General features: G+C 36.4%; 4 protein-coding genes across 5 annotated transcripts; 3 read left to right on the top strand and 1 right to left on the bottom strand.

The window, feature by feature from the left end:
• Positions 3,230-3,842, top strand: LOC104784508 (glutaredoxin-C13-like). Its single transcript, XM_010509536.2, has one exon. It carries the CDS (start codon positions 3,284-3,286, stop codon positions 3,590-3,592), a length of 309 nt encoding a protein of 102 aa, XP_010507838.1. The 5' UTR covers positions 3,230-3,283; the 3' UTR covers positions 3,593-3,842.
• Positions 7,604-9,214, top strand: LOC104784507 (zinc finger protein CONSTANS-LIKE 13). Its single transcript, XM_010509535.2, has 4 exons — positions 7,604-8,231; positions 8,318-8,482; positions 8,560-8,822; positions 8,909-9,214. Exons 1-4 carry the CDS (start codon positions 7,740-7,742, stop codon positions 9,003-9,005), a joined length of 1,017 nt encoding a protein of 338 aa, XP_010507837.1. The 5' UTR covers positions 7,604-7,739; the 3' UTR covers positions 9,006-9,214.
• On the bottom strand, positions 10,069-12,539 carry LOC104784506 (tubby-like F-box protein 3). Of its 2 annotated transcripts, none has more exons than XM_010509533.1 (5): positions 11,578-12,539; positions 11,400-11,487; positions 11,166-11,301; positions 10,897-11,076; positions 10,069-10,796 (listed from the first exon to the last, which is right to left on the bottom strand). In XM_010509533.1, exons 1-5 carry the CDS (start codon positions 11,923-11,925, stop codon positions 10,322-10,324), a joined length of 1,227 nt encoding a protein of 408 aa, XP_010507835.1. In that variant the 5' UTR covers positions 11,926-12,539; the 3' UTR covers positions 10,069-10,321. The 2 variants fall into 2 exon arrangements, with proteins under 2 accessions (XP_010507835.1, XP_010507836.1); XM_010509534.2 differs by having other exon boundaries at positions 11,166-11,298.
• Positions 14,162-15,468, top strand: LOC104784504 (protein CHLORORESPIRATORY REDUCTION 6, chloroplastic-like). The gene is made up of 3 exons (XM_010509531.2): positions 14,162-14,538; positions 14,692-14,826; positions 14,919-15,468. The coding sequence occupies exons 1-3, from the start codon at positions 14,349-14,351 to the stop codon at positions 15,335-15,337; spliced, it is 744 nt and encodes a 247-aa protein (XP_010507833.1). The 5' UTR covers positions 14,162-14,348; the 3' UTR covers positions 15,338-15,468.

The following is a 16,109-nucleotide window of genomic DNA, read 5'->3' as shown; positions in this document are numbered from 1 at the left end:
TTTCACTCTCTTTGTTTTTTTTTGTCGCCAGCTCATCTGGCTTGGTTTGTACTTGGTTATTAAAAAAAAAAAGGTTTATTATTAAAGGCCTTTACGATAAAGTAGGCATAAATATTACTTATTGGGCTTAACGGCCCATTAAAATTGGTTTGAATTGTTCCGGTAATTTTGTACAGGTAGGAGAATTTGCAGTATGTCAACGTTAGTTAAGTTGATGAGATGATTCTGATCAAAGGAAAAACAAATAATATTATGACCGACCTACAGTACAAACCTATGGATGATTGAACTAATCAACATGATCGGTCCTGTGTATAGTTAGCATGTATCTGAGTATCTCCCCTGGTCATAGTTAGCATGTAGGTATCTGAGTATCCTTTTGAGATATTGTTTTCTAACTACATATCCTTTTATATATTTGAAGCCAAACACAATATTCTCTTATCTCATGCATATATGTGTGCTTCTTACAACATCATTGTCTTGATACAAGTTTGGAATTTGGAAAAAAAGTGGCGGATTGTCAAAGAACTACCGAGGTATGATCTTGAAACACAAAAGCGACTTGTGTTTGTTACAATGGGTCTTCATAATTTCATTCGACGTTCAAATATTTTGGATGATAATTTTATTGATGAAGTAAGTGAAACTGGAGATCCAAATGGACAGCACGGAACTGACGAAAATGATATCAGTGAGATTGAAGAGGCTGAATCAACAACAGATGGAGCATATATGGCAGCAATTCGTAATCAAATTGCTGATATGTTATGGGCTGATCGGAGATAAATATGTAAATTTCAACGGTAATGATAAGAGAAAATTTTTATTGATATTTCTTATTATGAATTAGATAATGATTTCATTTTTTTAAAAAGTTTTTAGAATAAATTTCATTTTTATAATTTATTACAAATTTTTAAATAATTTATGATATTTTACCAGTATAATCTATTATCATAATGACAAAACTAATTATTTAGCACTTTAACATTTTTAATTTAACATTTCATATATCTTATTATAAATTAAAAAATAATTTATTACTCTAATTTTTCATTTTCCAACTAAATTAATTTAATTTTTACTATTTATTAAAATTTATACTATTCAACCGCTACAATGTTACCAATCAAACTAAATACTCAACCGCTCTCTTCAATCGTACCATCTTTTCTATCCGCTGTCCTTAACTGCTCTTTTTTCAACCGCTTTCTTTTCAACCGCTCAAAATTTTCTAACCGCCTCGTTTAAACGTGGTCACCAATCAGAGCCATTGTAATCAGTTATCACGTACGCAAAAGATTTTGGGTACTATAGGAAATAATCTTAGGGGTGGTATTGGATTCTAATTTATTAAGATTTTTGAAGAGTTCAACAAAATCATTAAAAGTGAATAAGTAAAAGATTGTTAAAGATTGCTAGAGAGTTTTATTGATTAGTTTTCTAAAATTTGTGAAGTCCTCCAAATAATCCATGTATTTTTGTGATATTTTCTATGACTTTATTTTGTAAAGAAAGTGTTTAAAATCATGAACCAATAACATAATAATTAAACTTATTAACAATCCTAGATTCTTTTGTTTTAATTGAATAACCCAAAGCTTTTAATGATTTTATAAAAGTCTGAATCCAATAACCCAAATTTGTTAAGATTTTAATGATTTTTTACAAATCACAAACTAATAACATTAAACTTTAACAGAATTTAACAAATATTGATCTAATAACAACAGATTCTACGTAACATTCAAATCTTTAAAACTCTATTCAAATCTCAAACCAATAACTCTATTCAAACTCTATATCATGCGTGACATAATTCTCATATATAATAGAAAAAACAAAAAAAACTAGCCGATATACAAAAACGAATAATTTATCACAGTACTACTACTGTATATAATATAGTTATTTAAGAATCAAACATAAGAAAAAGAATCACGCACATGATGAAAACTAAAGCTATAATATACATACCCACAAAACAATGGGAAACGAAAAGTAATAGTAACTAGGAATGAAGCAGCAGCCGATGAATAATAATAATGACTCATGCGTGTGATCCACACGTGCGTCCGGCAAGAGAGAATCAAACAGCATCGTCAGTTTAAGTGTGAGAGAAAGAAAAAGAAAAAAAAAAACAGAATATTTTGTGTTTTGGCAAGTTGGTGTTGGGGGAATCATGCACCATGTACTATGCATATATTGTTGATAGACATATGTTTTTTTGGATCACCGAAAGCCCCCAATCTTTTTCATTTATCATCGCTTTGATGCAATGATTCAATCAAAGGAGATATGTTAAGAGAATCCGTTAGATTATAAATTGACAAGTCTCTTTTTTTCTTTTTCTTTCTGCTGTAGGCCTAGTAGTAGCATGCTATATTTCTTATCAAAAGATTTTATACTTTTTTTTTAACCATTGTTGTAATTATCAGATTTGATATGTTCTAACTTTCATATGTATTAATGCATATATATAGTCATATTCAGGGTGAAAATGGTGGAATCAAGTGCATGTTTCTGTCCCTAGCTATAGTAATAGTAGAAACACACATGGCAAGGGAAAGGGATGGAAAAGAAAAAAATCGAACTATGAACAATGTTTACAAAAAAGATTGAACAAAAATTTATCCACTATATGTTCGAAAGAAAAATGTTTAATTTTTTTTTTTTTTTCTTTTTCTCTTCCATTCCATTCATATGTAACTCACTGATTCTTCTCATCATTCTTACCATGTAGTTTTTTATATTTATGTCACTCTCGCGCAATGTGAATTATTTATATACGCGTACTAACGTACGATATCAACCCATGCATGCACCCCAAAAAAGAAAAGGGGGAAAATTAATTCAGTTTTCCCAATTGTATTCATGAACTACTTACTAATCAACGGTTAGATGACGACTGAAACCACTGCAGCTGCATTAGGGTAGGATATATAGAAATAACATTAACTGATTCATTTAGAAGTGACTGCAACTTGGGGCAGTCAAACAGAATATAAAATAGGGAGAAAGAAAAAACACTCAAATATATATATAATAGCATCTTTTTTGGGCATCTGATATTTTATCTTTCACTTTTGATATTTTTCTTCTAATTACTTTTTAAAATGTTCTCTTTCTAACAGAAAAGAAAAAAAGAAAAAAAGAGAGACTTAAGCTCACCCCTTTCCTATAAATAGGCAAGCAGATCTCAAGCTTTTTACATACTCATCAAGCCAAACTAAACATACATCAAAAGGCTAAAGTTTAAACCCTAGCCCTCAGATATATCATGGACAAAGTGATGAGAATGTCGTCAGAGAAAGGAGAGGTCATCTTCACGAAGAGCTCATGTTGTCTCTGCTACGCCGTTCAGATCCTGTTCCGTGACCTTAGGGTTCAACCAACCATCCACGAGATCGACAACGACCCCGACTGCCGTGAGATCGAGAAGGCTCTCCTCCGACTCGGCTGCTCCACGGCGGTTCCAGCTGTCTTCGTCGGAGGCAAGCTCGTTGGGTCCACCAATGAAGTCATGTCCCTTCACCTTAGTGGCTCTCTCGTCCCCTTGATCAAACCCTATCAGTCCATCCTTTACTAGATAACTACTAAACCAAACTCAATAATCTAATCATTAGCTAGTGAGAATAAACACAGTTACAGCCAGAGTGTGAGCTAAATACACTAGCTAGATATTCAATGAGGACTTCGTCGTCTGAAATCATGTTTATCATATAAATATGTTCTATTGTTTAGCTTCTTTCGTGTTTCAGCTTAGTTAATCAACTGGTGTATGTTGATGTATAACTCTCTGTTTATGCTATAATGAAAATAGTATTCAACGTAACATATATATAAATCTCACTTTCTATAATTTTTTCCATATATATTATAACGATTTCTCGTGTTGATTCAGTTTATGTAATACGAAAAAAACGAACATGGTATTAGAAGGGAGTCGTCTACTAATAACAAACCATATTACGGATCCGACATATATATTCACTCGCACATATTGGCTAACTCAGCAAGAAGATGAAACGGACTTAATGTGTTCGTGAAATAAGTATGTTAATTAAACAGGCGGTTAGGGTTTTTAAAAGAAAATTATAATAAAACTTGTAAAATATAAGATTCTAATAATTAATATCAAAACCGCAATTTTCCTTTATATATACTTTATATGATACAATGTGAATGGACTTGCTAACCACATGCATGATCTCGTCTTCTAATTATTAAGATATAATTAACTTACAACAGGTGACAGAATGCAGAAGTGGAACACACAGACTGATGGACTTTGTGTTCTTTGCCGTAACTCGCAGGAAACACGTGACCACCTGTTCTTTGCCTGTTCTTACTCCACGGACATCTGGACAGGACTCACCTCAACACTACTACGGACCAGATTCTCCACTGCTTGGGCTTCCCTCTTAACCCTTTTATCAGACACAACTAATGGAAAGGATACTTTATTCCTCCTAAGGTATGCTTTTCAAGCTACAGTCTACTTCTTGTGGAGAGAGCGAAACAACAGACGACATGGTGAACCTCCGACTCTATCCCGTTTGCTCATCAACCAACTAGATCGACAAATCAGGAATCGCCTGCTCTCCATACAAGCCGATGATCTTATGGCAGTCTGGCTAGCCTCACGAAGCTGATGACCACTCTCTTACCATATTTTTGATATTTTTGATACTCTCCAAACAACTTATATGTTAAACGATGCACCTTGATGTAAAAAAACAAAATTAACCTAGTCGGCCATCATCATTAATAAAAACCTGACCTATTGATAGTAAGATATACCCATCGTAAATCAGTCGATATGAAGGAGATTTAGAGCGTACTTCTTATCACGGATTCACGGATGATGATTTTTTTTCCTTTGCCATTATTGCCCATCGGAGCATATATACTGAAATATATCCAATGTGAAAAATATTAGAATAGACTTGAGTCTTCACCTAAACAAAATCGGTAAAAAAGAAAAACAATGATAAGATACCTATGGCCTAATGCGACTAGCTAAAGCAGTTTGAGGAAGAGAATAGAAGATCTTTGGCGGTCCAGCAAAGTATATCATGGCTTCACAAAATCATTTTTTCCGTTTTTATATTTTTGAGTATTATTATTTAAAGTACTAACTAACGAACATTTACATTAACAATAATTAACTACAAGTCTACAACACACAATATTTAGCTCATATATAGTGTGCGAATTGAATTCAAAATAATATTATCAATTATGTATGATTCTCGTCTTTTTTTTTTTTTTTTCTTTTTTTTTGTTATCTACTGGTGTAGTAAACATTTGCTCATAATTAATAAAAAATGCAACGTCGGAAAAAAATACAATAAAGGTTACGAATCATGGAATCGTTGTTGTATACAGAACATTAACGATCCTTTCAGCTTTATAGATAACGAAGCATACAATTCTTCTTAGTTCCACTTTTTGCTACTTGAGATTGATTGTAACTGTACCGTAGATATCAATATTTAATATTTTACGTACAGTTTTAACTACGTATAGATATTAATTAGTACTAAATAATTGAATTTGAGCCTCGCATGCATATATCTGTACTAACCTTCATTGTTTCTCTTTAGTTTATTTAAGTTACCAAAATCAATTACTTCAAAATTCTCCAATCAAAAGCGTACGTGTAAATGCCTCTATAGTTATAGTATATAGACCTTTTAAGTTTTGTTTAATGAAAATATGGTTCTATTGAGTTCAAAAGGTCCAAAGGGAGAGATAATAAAGGTAGAATCTCTTTTCAAAGATGTGTGGAACAACTTTTCTTGACCTCCAACTTCTTGGGATCGTGGGTATTAGAAGAATCTAATTGGAAGTTGTATAGACGTGTAAGAACTAAGAACCACATTCACTTTGTTGTCATTGTTATGAGATTCAAGATTCTTTGACTGGCGCGTGATGAAAGCATCCTCCTATATATGTGTCCCCCTTATAGGCTCAAGATTCGTATCCAAGAAAATATCAAGAATCTCAATGATTACTTAGAAAAAATGGAACATTTTTTGAAGGAAAAAAAAGGGAACGAAGCCCATGCGAATATCGAAACTCAACAAAATGGAATGGTACAACATTGGGTTTCAGTTTAGTTTCTATTTGTGTTTTATTGTTATATATAGATATGAATTCGAGTCTTATAGTTAATTAGATCACAAAACTTTCAGGGGTCATGTTTAAGTGAACTAATATTTTGTTTTTGATACGTTTAGGGTATATATATATACTAACATATGTTAGTTGTTTTGTAATTTTGGTTTGACTGATGAGTATATAATAAACCCTGATACACCGTTAACTATGTTAGATTCAGTAATCCAATGGTTAACAAACTCGGTTTTAAGAAGATTAGTTTTTATAGCCAAGGAACAAAGGACGCAGAAACAATACTAGCTAGACTATCGTGTGATATGAGTTATTTATTGTTCACGAGCCATAGTTGTTCAAATATCTCTAATAGTATTACTCATCTCTCGTCCTTTTGTTTTTTTGTTGGTCCCATCTTGTCCTCATCAGTCAATCATGGTTTAAAAAGTTTTGAGTACTCTTGGAGATAAATGTGAATGATTGACAACTACCTTCATGGGGTAATAGTTATTGAGGAACGATGATGAGGTTTTAGTGGAGATGAGCAATTTTGGATTGGAGATCTTAAAATTAATTGTCTAGTGGCAAACCAATAACATTAACAAAAAAAAAAAAAAAGGAAAGGAATTCACTTTCGAGCATTCTAGCTATGTCGGTAACGTGACAAAGTCTTTCCTTTTAGTTTATTATTTTTGTTTGTCTGTTTCTTTTTTATAAATAGGCATACACACTGCAGCAAAGAGCAAACAACAAAACTTTCCTTTTCTAACGTCCCTAATTAGCCACGTCTATTTTTCTGGACTAGTATTATTATTATTAGATTTTGAAAATTCAGTGACCAACTTCGATTAGTACTCAATCTCTTAATTTGTAAAAGTCTCACGGAGTACTGTATATATAGTAGCCAACATGTTTTATTATAATAAAGAATTCTAGATTACTCTAGTCTGATAAATAAATCCTGTCAAGAAAAATTGATTGATTTAATTTCTTGGCTTGTCTTGTCTTGGCTATCCCGCAGTGTGTAGAAGGCGTGTCGCCCTATTACGTGCATCAAGATTTGAATCGTATCCTACTGATGATAACCCGTAATTATATTACTTTACAGTGAACCAAATTGAAAATAAATGGATCAGTTGGTTTTTTTTTTTTTACGATCCGGATCAGTTGGTTATAGTTATACATATATACCCTATATGTGGACGATTAATTCCACAACGAACGAAGGAACGGTGAGTCCATTAATTAATCTACATTGTCCACTACTCCACTTAATGAGAGGCACGGGAAGGGTGAAGGAGCGAGGAAATTATAGCTTCTTCCCCAAGAAATTAATTAAGAAGATATTTTGACTTTTGTCTTTGTAACAAAAAAAAAGGAATGGCGTCACTTTAACGTCACTATTACTACTAGAATACAACTCATCATAACAACAACACATGGCTTTTACATAAGAAGTACATAAACGTAACATTAAGCCACCACCACCACCACCACCAATATTGGTTTTGGTTTAGTCCCACCCCTTCCCAAGAAATTAAAAATATCCTCTAAGACTCTTCTTCCTTCCTTTGTGTTCCATCTTCTTACCAAAACTGTCGGCGTACCTCATCCCCATGATGGAAAAAGAAGAAGAAGAAGGTCATCAGCGTCACCGCCGGATATGCGACTATTGCGACTCCTCCGTGGCCCTTGTCTACTGCAAAGCTGACTCCGCCAAGCTCTGTCTCGCCTGCGACAAGCAAGTCCACGTCGCCAACCAACTCTTCGGCAAACACTTCAGGTCACTTCTCTGCGACTCCTGCCACGACTCTCCATCTTCCCTTTTCTGCGAGACCGAACGGTCTGTGCTTTGCCAAAACTGCGATTGGCAGCACCACACTGCCTCTTCCACCTCCCTCCACAGCCGGAGACCTTTCGAAGGCTTTACCGGCTGTCCCTCCGTCCCGGAGTTGTTGTCAATCGTAGGACTCGATGACCTCTCTCCCGATTCCGGATTGCTTTGGGATCAGACACCCCCGGAGATCCTTAGCCTCAACGACTTGCTTGTCTCAGGCGGCTCGGATACTCATAACTTCCGTGCCACGGATGTTCCTCCTCTGCCTAAGGTCTCTCTCTCTCTGTCTTCTTACTTTTTTTTTATATTCAAGCCTGCTCTGTTTTTTTTTTTTTAATATTTTTGAAAATTCCTCAGAATCGTCACGCCACCTGCGGGAAATACAAAGATGAGATGATCAGACAGCTCCGTGGACTGGCCAGATCCGAGCCAAGTTGTCTGAAATTCGAAGCAGCATCAGATGCTGAGATCGATGCCGGATTCCAGTTCCTGGCGCCGGATTTGTTTCCTACATGCGAGCTGGTAAGACTATCTTCTTCTTCTTCTTCGTGTGGCTATTGTTGTTTGTTGTCAATTGATCTTGAAATGTCTTGTCAAAGGAGAGTGGAATGAAATGGTTCGATCAGCAAGATGAGGACTTTCCATATTGCTCTCTGCTAAGAAACTTGTCAGGGTCAGTTGATAAACCTGAGAATGTAGACCGAGACTCTCCCGTTATGGTTCCGGTTGCTGACAGCTTTAACCGATGTGAGGAAGATCACGTGATGGTGCCACTCTGCTCCACTACGGCTACGAGGGAGATCAACAGTCTTGAGAGGAACTCTGCTCTCTCCCGCTACAAAGAAAAGAAGAAATCTCGAAGGTTAACATTAACAAAAATCTCACTCATACCTAAAACAGAAATAGGTTGGGATTATTAATTCATGTCATGTCTTATGCACCAAACAGGTACGAGAAACACATCAGGTATGAATCACGCAAGGTTCGTGCAGAAAGCAGGACAAGAATCAGGGGACGTTTCGCCAAGGCCGCTGATCCAATATGATTCATTACTTTGCTAGTCAATACCAAGAGTCTCTCTTTTGTATTAATCCAATCATTACCACAGTGAGTCTATATGATCAGATCATCTTTTTGTATTCTAAGCTTTAGGAGTTTACCACCTACCTACCACTGTATATTTGACCCCAATCTCAAAACACGTATGTATGTTTCAAACAAACGACATAATGATTTGTACCCTTTTTTTTTGAATCCACTTGAGTTTCCTAATTTTGCCCCAAGGCAACAACAACGTTCACACTTGTATTATATACAAGCAGCAGAAGATGCAAAAAAATTGTTTATACTTTAGCAAAATTGGTTATGAGGGTTAGTTTTTTTCCTGTTACATTTTCGGATTTGAACATTTGGTGAAGAATGGTGGAGATGAGAGGAAGAGTAGTTGCAGCTTGAAGCAATGTTGCATCTCTCTTTCTTCGTCAACTCTTTGAAGATTAGGCCCTTACCAACTGCTATATAACAAACCTCCTCTGTTTATTCTCATGTCTTCCCTCCCACAGAGTGCTGAATCCCCTAGATACATCATCTTGACCACACTGTTGAGCTGCTGAGAGATCTGCCATGGGACCTGGAGGACCTGGAGGACCCGGAGGACCTGGAGGACCCGGAGGACCTGGTGGACCCGGTGGACCAGGCTTCTTGCCACCTGGAGGACCAGGGTTCTTGCCACCCGGAGGGCCTGGGTTCATGCCACCCATTGGCGGTTTCTTTTCTGGGTTTTCAGACATGATATGTTCCTGGTAAAAGACATTTTTCTGCTTCATTGTTTTGTTCTGTATCTGCAGAAAGTAAAGATGTTACTCTGACTGTGGAATCTTGCAGTCTATCTTGTCTGTGCTGCTGCTGGCTGCTACGAGATTGCTTTGGAGGCCCACCGCCACAAGGACCGTCACTTCTTCCTCCCTATTATTGATCGCATCTGGCTCTTTTTATAATAATATTGAAGCAATCTGTAAACGATATTTGCATATGCTTGTTCCTAGTTACTCTCATATACGATTCAGATACTTCAAATACCTGATTTTCTGCTTTGCCTGGAATATATGTACTCTCCAAAAGAAACGATCAATTTAATTATCAGAGAAATGAAATCATAGTCTGGAACTACAATTGCTAACAACACAACAGGAACAACAACAAACACAATCTACTGTCTTCGATCTTTGTCTCTCTCTCTTTGTATGGACTTGCCAAGACTTTTTAAAATATGTACACACACTTTCTAAGACGAGGTCACACCAGTCTTCTCTTTCAACATGATACAACTAAATACACCCGGAGTCACCCGGGTTGTTGGAATCATTCACATGCTATCTTGGTGTCGAAACTGCTAAGGCAAATGGTGAAGGCCTGGAAGGCAGAGATAGGGTACTGATAGTCCATTGTGAACACATCTTTGCCGACTTTCCCAAACTGGAGAATCACGTTTTCATGCTCAGGTCCTGCAGGTCCGTTCTCAGGAGCAGCTACGAGCTGGAAGTTTTTGACGGAAGCAACAGTGACTCTCCCATTGAAGTTGAGGCACCAGCACTGGAGCTGTTCGTGCCATCTGGGCGCTTTGTTCTTCAGGGCAAGCAGTCCTTCCTTCTGAGCAGCAGACGATGGACCAGAAGGGAGACTCTCTGCACGAATTGATTTCGACCTGAAGAAGGAGAATGAGGGGAAACTATCAAGATTGCTGTGGAGAAGTTCCGTCTGAGTTGGAGCTGTTCCTCCAGGTTCTACCGCTGATGCAGGGATGGCATCCATGACACACTGCATCCTCCTCGGTCCTCTGTGGTTTGATACGACAAGTTTTAAAATTAGCAAAAACCATAAAAGCAACGATCTTTTTTTCTCTCACAATGTATCTGTAAGCAAGGAGATATATCAACCTGGAACCCAAGACGTTAAGCTCATATGAGATATGTGCTACAGGATAGTTGCCAGATGGAATTCTCGGGCTCACTTGTTTCAAACTGAGAAGCCGGCTTGAACGGGTTCTGGTAACTTGAGCTCCAGGATTCGTCGGCTGAGCATCATAGACAGTGAACTTGGTTCCCAGAAAGTTAGATCTGAAAGAAATTTAGATATGAGAAAGGTTATGGCCAATATATGAAAAATGAGGTATTTAAACCATGGACTCAATCTATAGCTCAAGTACCTTAGCTTTCCAATATAGGTAGTGCTTCCTCTCGAGACATCATCGCAGTTTAAGGAGATGATGTAGTCAGTGCAAGTTGGCCTCCGAAACCTCTTTGCAGCAAGAAGGAACTTACCATCATCATTTGAAGCTGCTGCTGAACAAGAAAAAGAAAAAAAAGGAAATCTCTTCAGTGTTATTCACAAACACGTTAGGTATGCAAAGAGAAAAGAAACAGCATCTGATTTCTTTCACCTTGGTTTAACCCGAGGTATAGATAGTAAGTTTGATTGCTGCGGTTTCTCATAATATAGCATTGAACAAGTGAGCCCCTTGGACCAGGCTAAAAGAAAACCAAGAAAAGATTAGCCTGAAGAAGAAGTACACAAGCGAGGGATAACGTAAACATAGAACGTGAAGGGGATACTCAAACCTGTTTGAGGGAGATAGGAAAAGTCAATTTGCTAGAAAGCTCAGGAACTTTGACGATCTCCTTGACGATTTCTCGCCAGTTCCTGCAGACACCAGCGCAAGAAACAACATTCTTCCTAGAAGGCCAAGTATCTTCGGATTGCTCAATCCTCATGAGAACGTCCCTGAGAAGCTCCGGAGGCATACTAGCCCAGCAGCTCTGCTTGAAAGCATCAACAACAGGAACAGAAGTATCCTGAACAACACGTTGAGACCTGGATCTCCCATACCCGAATCTGACATCGAATCCTTTTCTAGATATACTACCAAACTCTCCTCTCATGTCCTGAATTAGACTCTTGAACGACATGGCTTCTCTGAATTCTCTAACTATTAAACAAACTCGTTTATTTTAAAGCAGTCTCTCTCTCTATATGTTAATCCAAAGTTGCCGACTTTTCAAGAACCCTAATGATAAAACCCACATTCCAGAATGAAGGAGATGTTTCGAAAGATCTGTTCCACACCCTAATCTCAACGAATTTAAATAACAAAGGAAAAAAGAAACACGATTCAGATCAACAGTAGAGAGAGAGAGAGAGAGAGAGAGAGAGAGGCACAAGCTTCTAACAAGACAAAAGATCTGATAAGATAGAGATCCGGAAAACAAACCTAAGGGGTATCCCCAGAGACGGCTATACCTATAGAAGGAAGAGACTAAGAAAAAAACATGGATTCACTCACTCACAACAAATGGATACTGCAGGGGGCAAGATTGAGAAGCAAAAAGACTCAGGGAGCAGTACCCAGGTCCCAGATTCGGGGGCATCGACGACACTCGAAAGCAAATGCGCCCTTCTCACAACAACAGAAGCGGTCAGAGGAAATAGATTTCTAGGGTTTGGTCATTGACGACGGTACGGGGAGGGGGGAGTGTATGTGTCTCTGTGTTATCCAATCGCTTCCTTGTTGTCTCTTTTTTTTTTTTAATTCTTCTTTCTTTAATTTAATTTTGTTTTTCACTAATTTTGGGGGCATACATAATTTATTAATTTTGTAGTGGCCAGTGAGTGTATTTTACCGATTATATCTTACATTAAAATTACTGTAAAAAGAAAAACTTTTGAATTAAAATTGTAGAAAAGTTAATATATTTATTCTATGCGACATGAATGAATCATTGAAACAAAAGCAAAAGTATGCTTTTACATTAAAAGAAATTGATTAACGAATAGTATAAAAGAACAAAGTGATGACTAATTATGTGTATGTTTCTTTGGCGTATTATCTTATCTGGAATTGTTGAAACATTCATTGGAAATAATGTTAACTGACTATAATTAAGATAATCTCTTGCTCAATATATAATGTAATAGAAAGATTCATAAGTAAGACATTTTAAGATAAGATTTACAAATTTAGTAAAGAAAAGGAAAATTTGGTTTAATGGAAGCTTTCTTTCTTTCCCGATTTCCCCCTATTTACGCAATGTAAAAAACAAAACAATAAATGATTTTGTCAAAGCAAGAAAATAGTTAAGTGTGTAAGCAAGCCAAGCTTTTTAAACACTAGTACTTTTTTTGTTGCCGTGATCACCGCACTTTCGCCGCTTTGAAGAGTCCAAAAGGTGTATTTTTAACGTTTTACTTTATATATTGATTTTTAAAAAAAAAAAAAAATTAAGATGATATCTCTTCCTTTCATGGATAAATTTGGACTTAGGGGATGTAATTGGAGAGATGATTTCTAAATCCATATGGAATTGTAAATTTTAGAAATCAAAACAGATGGATTTTGAAATAACATGTTTTATACTTGGATTTCAATCATTCTATTTTACACTATCAAATCCATTAAAATCCATATAAAACATAATGTGGATTTGAAATCCAAAAACAAATCATTAAATGAATAACAGAGGATTTTAAAAAGTATTTGTAAATCATGGAACCAATAACACATGATTTTGATAAGTATTTTAAAATCAATGATTGAATAACACATGATTTTTGTTTGGATTTCCAAATCCATCAAAATCATACATCACCCCCTAAGTGACTAACTACATATTTGGTCAATGAATCTAAAAGACGTATTAAAATATTTATGTAAACAATATTGGGCTGTAAAAATCCAATTTCCGGCCATATGGGCTGAAGAACTGAAGTTGTTAATTAAATTATTAGGAAGTCAAGTGGGTCTCTCAATCCTAATTACTCTTTTATGTAGAGTTTTTTTTTTCTTCCAAATTTGGATCGAGGATACAACAACTCTTGAAATGATTCTGGACAGTTAGAAGATGAGGAAAGATTATTAAAGAAAAAAAGAGACTTGAAAGCAAAGGAGGGAGGGAGGGAGAGACTTGAGGATTGGATTATTCTTTCTTGTTTAGAGCAACTTCTGGCTTGTGTTTACTACTAGTTGTCGAGCGAAAAAAAGATGCAAGAGTGCATTTAGCATTCATCATAGGTGATTAGGTGGTATTGGTAATATGTAAAAGTGGATTTATCTGTTGTTGCATGCAGCCCGCAAATTCGATTGATCACTGCCTTGCCTACAATATATATCTAAAAAATATATCCAATTATGTCTGGTGGTTCTACACTGCTTTTAAAAAATAAAATAAAAAGAGAGTATACAGACATACTTGTGCCGAGGAAAATGGATAAAATGGAAAGAAGAAACTGCAGAAAAGGCCAAAAGAGATGAAAAAAAAAGAGGATAGGAAGAGAGAGAGATACTTGGTTTAGGTTGGTTGGTAAATGGTAAACCTCGAACTCTCTGTCTAGCTCAATGGCAACGACAAAGGCGGCTCTTCTTCTCCCGTGGCTTTTGCCATCGCCGCCGCCGAGACACTTCTCCTCCTCATCCCTGTTCGTCGACTCGTGCGTGAAGAAGAGGAGGATAGCGCAAGACGTAGCAGTCTCCGTCGCCTTCAATCCTTCTGGCAACTTCGATATCTCTGCCTTCAATAATGACGACGGTGCCTACTCTCTCTCTCTCTCTCTCTTGTTCTTCCTTTAATTTTGTGCTTAATTACTACCCCCACACGTTTTAGAGATATAAAAACATAAAAGGCTACTATAGTATATATGGAGTATTCAATAATTTATTTAATTTTGTGAAAAGGGAGCAGATACTTTGGATAAAGTGGAACCTCCGATGCCTCCCACGACAGGCCGGTACGAGGTTGTGATCGACAACGACTCGATCGGGCGGCTTGACCTATCCCCGTTTCAGACAGCTACCGGCATAACCTCACCTTCCTCAGGTAACATAATTAACACTGCCTCTAATTAATATATATATTATTAGTATTCATGCCCTCTCTCATGAATGATTGATTCATGTGTATACATGTAGCTGAACCAAAAAGGTATATGGAACGAAGTATTGGATTCAGCATAAAGTACAAAAGAGAAGACCCGAGGGATCCGCGTGAGCTGTCAGAGTACCCGGAGATAAGACTGTGGTTCGTGAGGCTGGACGCCATGTACCCTTGGCTTCCCGTTCTGCTGGACTGGCGAGCTGGGGAACTCGCTCGATACGCGGCTATGCTAGTCCCGCACCAGATGAGCTTGAGAATGGGGGTCGTTTTCAATCCCGAGGCGTTGGAGCTTTTCGTCATGAACAAAGTGTTTGTGGTTTATCCCTGGCTTAAACGGCACGGCGTCCCCAAGCCCAGGTTGAAGACCACCGACATGGCCAGGATGCTCGGCTTCGGCATCGGCGATCAGCTCTTCGACTTGATCGATCAGGATCAGGAGGACAACAACTTGTAAAAAAAAGGCCCTCCTTGATTACATTACGTGGGCCTTTAATATTGGGCTTATATTGATTGATTGATGAGGCCCTGATCTGGGGATTACCAAACTTATCATAAAAATTACTATTAAAAATCGAATTAAATATTTTTGGTCAGGAAAACAGAGTTAATTTCGGGTTAATTCCGTAATATTAATATTACCGTGATCGAACCGTAATTATGACATCTAATTTTTTAAAGTTTGTTAGTTCAATTCAATGTATGTAGATTAAGATTATGATTATTAAGGTAAGTAAATTGGACAAACAAAAAAAAAGAAGTAAATTATTGGATAGCGAATAATATAATATAAAGAAAGTAAGAAAAAATATTACAGTAGAACCTCTATAAATTAATACTCTTTAAATTAATATTCACTATAAATTAATAAATTATTCTGTTCCTGAGTTAGGCCAGTGTAAAAAATAGCATATTTCGATAAATTAATAAGATAATAATTTTTTTGGAAATCCTAAATAAAAATATGGTCTCATCAATAACATAAATTAATAATCAAATAATATATATATATATATATATCTAAGAAAATATAGTGAAATATGATTCTATTGTTGTTTGTATATTCTTGAATTTGCATTTTTATTGGAGCTCATCTCTAATCTTTTTCATTGTCGCATCTAAAAATTGTGGAGAGTTCTACATGTGATAATTGCTTCTTTACATGTAATTGGTTCTAAAATTACTGCAATATCTTCTTTGATTTCATAATTACCTATACGATACTAGTA

Source organism: Camelina sativa, chromosome 5, assembly GCF_000633955.1.
Source record: "Camelina sativa cultivar DH55 chromosome 5, Cs, whole genome shotgun sequence".
Taxonomy (NCBI): Eukaryota; Viridiplantae; Streptophyta; class Magnoliopsida; order Brassicales; family Brassicaceae; genus Camelina; species Camelina sativa.
This window is presented reverse-complemented; position numbering and strand designations above follow the sequence as displayed.

What these genes read in the sequence shown, in the direction of transcription:
- LOC104784508 (XM_010509536.2), top strand. Translation starts at nt 3,284, where the DNA reads ATGGACAAAGTGATGAGAATGTCGTCAGAGAAAGGAGAGGTCATCTTC.
- LOC104784507 (XM_010509535.2), top strand. Translation starts at nt 7,740, where the DNA reads ATGATGGAAAAAGAAGAAGAAGAAGGTCATCAGCGTCACCGCCGGATA. An exon ending in TGTTTCCTACATGCGAGCTG is followed by an intron (nt 8,483 to 8,559) that starts GTAAGACTATCT and finishes GTCTTGTCAAAG; the next exon opens with GAGAGTGGAATGAAATGGTT. An exon ending in GAAAAGAAGAAATCTCGAAG is followed by an intron (nt 8,823 to 8,908) that starts GTTAACATTAAC and finishes TGCACCAAACAG; the next exon opens with GTACGAGAAACACATCAGGT.
- LOC104784506 (XM_010509533.1), bottom strand. Translation starts at nt 11,925, where the DNA reads ATGTCGTTCAAGAGTCTAATTCAGGACATGAGAGGAGAGTTTGGTAGT. An exon ending in TTCCTATCTCCCTCAAACAG is followed by an intron (nt 11,488 to 11,577) that starts GTTTGAGTATCC and finishes GTTTTCTTTTAG; the next exon opens with CCTGGTCCAAGGGGCTCACT. An exon ending in ACCTATATTGGAAAGCTAAG is followed by an intron (nt 11,077 to 11,165) that starts GTACTTGAGCTA and finishes AATTTCTTTCAG; the next exon opens with ATCTAACTTTCTGGGAACCA.
- LOC104784504 (XM_010509531.2), top strand. Translation starts at nt 14,349, where the DNA reads ATGGCAACGACAAAGGCGGCTCTTCTTCTCCCGTGGCTTTTGCCATCG. An exon ending in TGCCTTCAATAATGACGACG is followed by an intron (nt 14,539 to 14,691) that starts GTGCCTACTCTC and finishes AAAAGGGAGCAG; the next exon opens with ATACTTTGGATAAAGTGGAA. An exon ending in CATAACCTCACCTTCCTCAG is followed by an intron (nt 14,827 to 14,918) that starts GTAACATAATTA and finishes GTATACATGTAG; the next exon opens with CTGAACCAAAAAGGTATATG.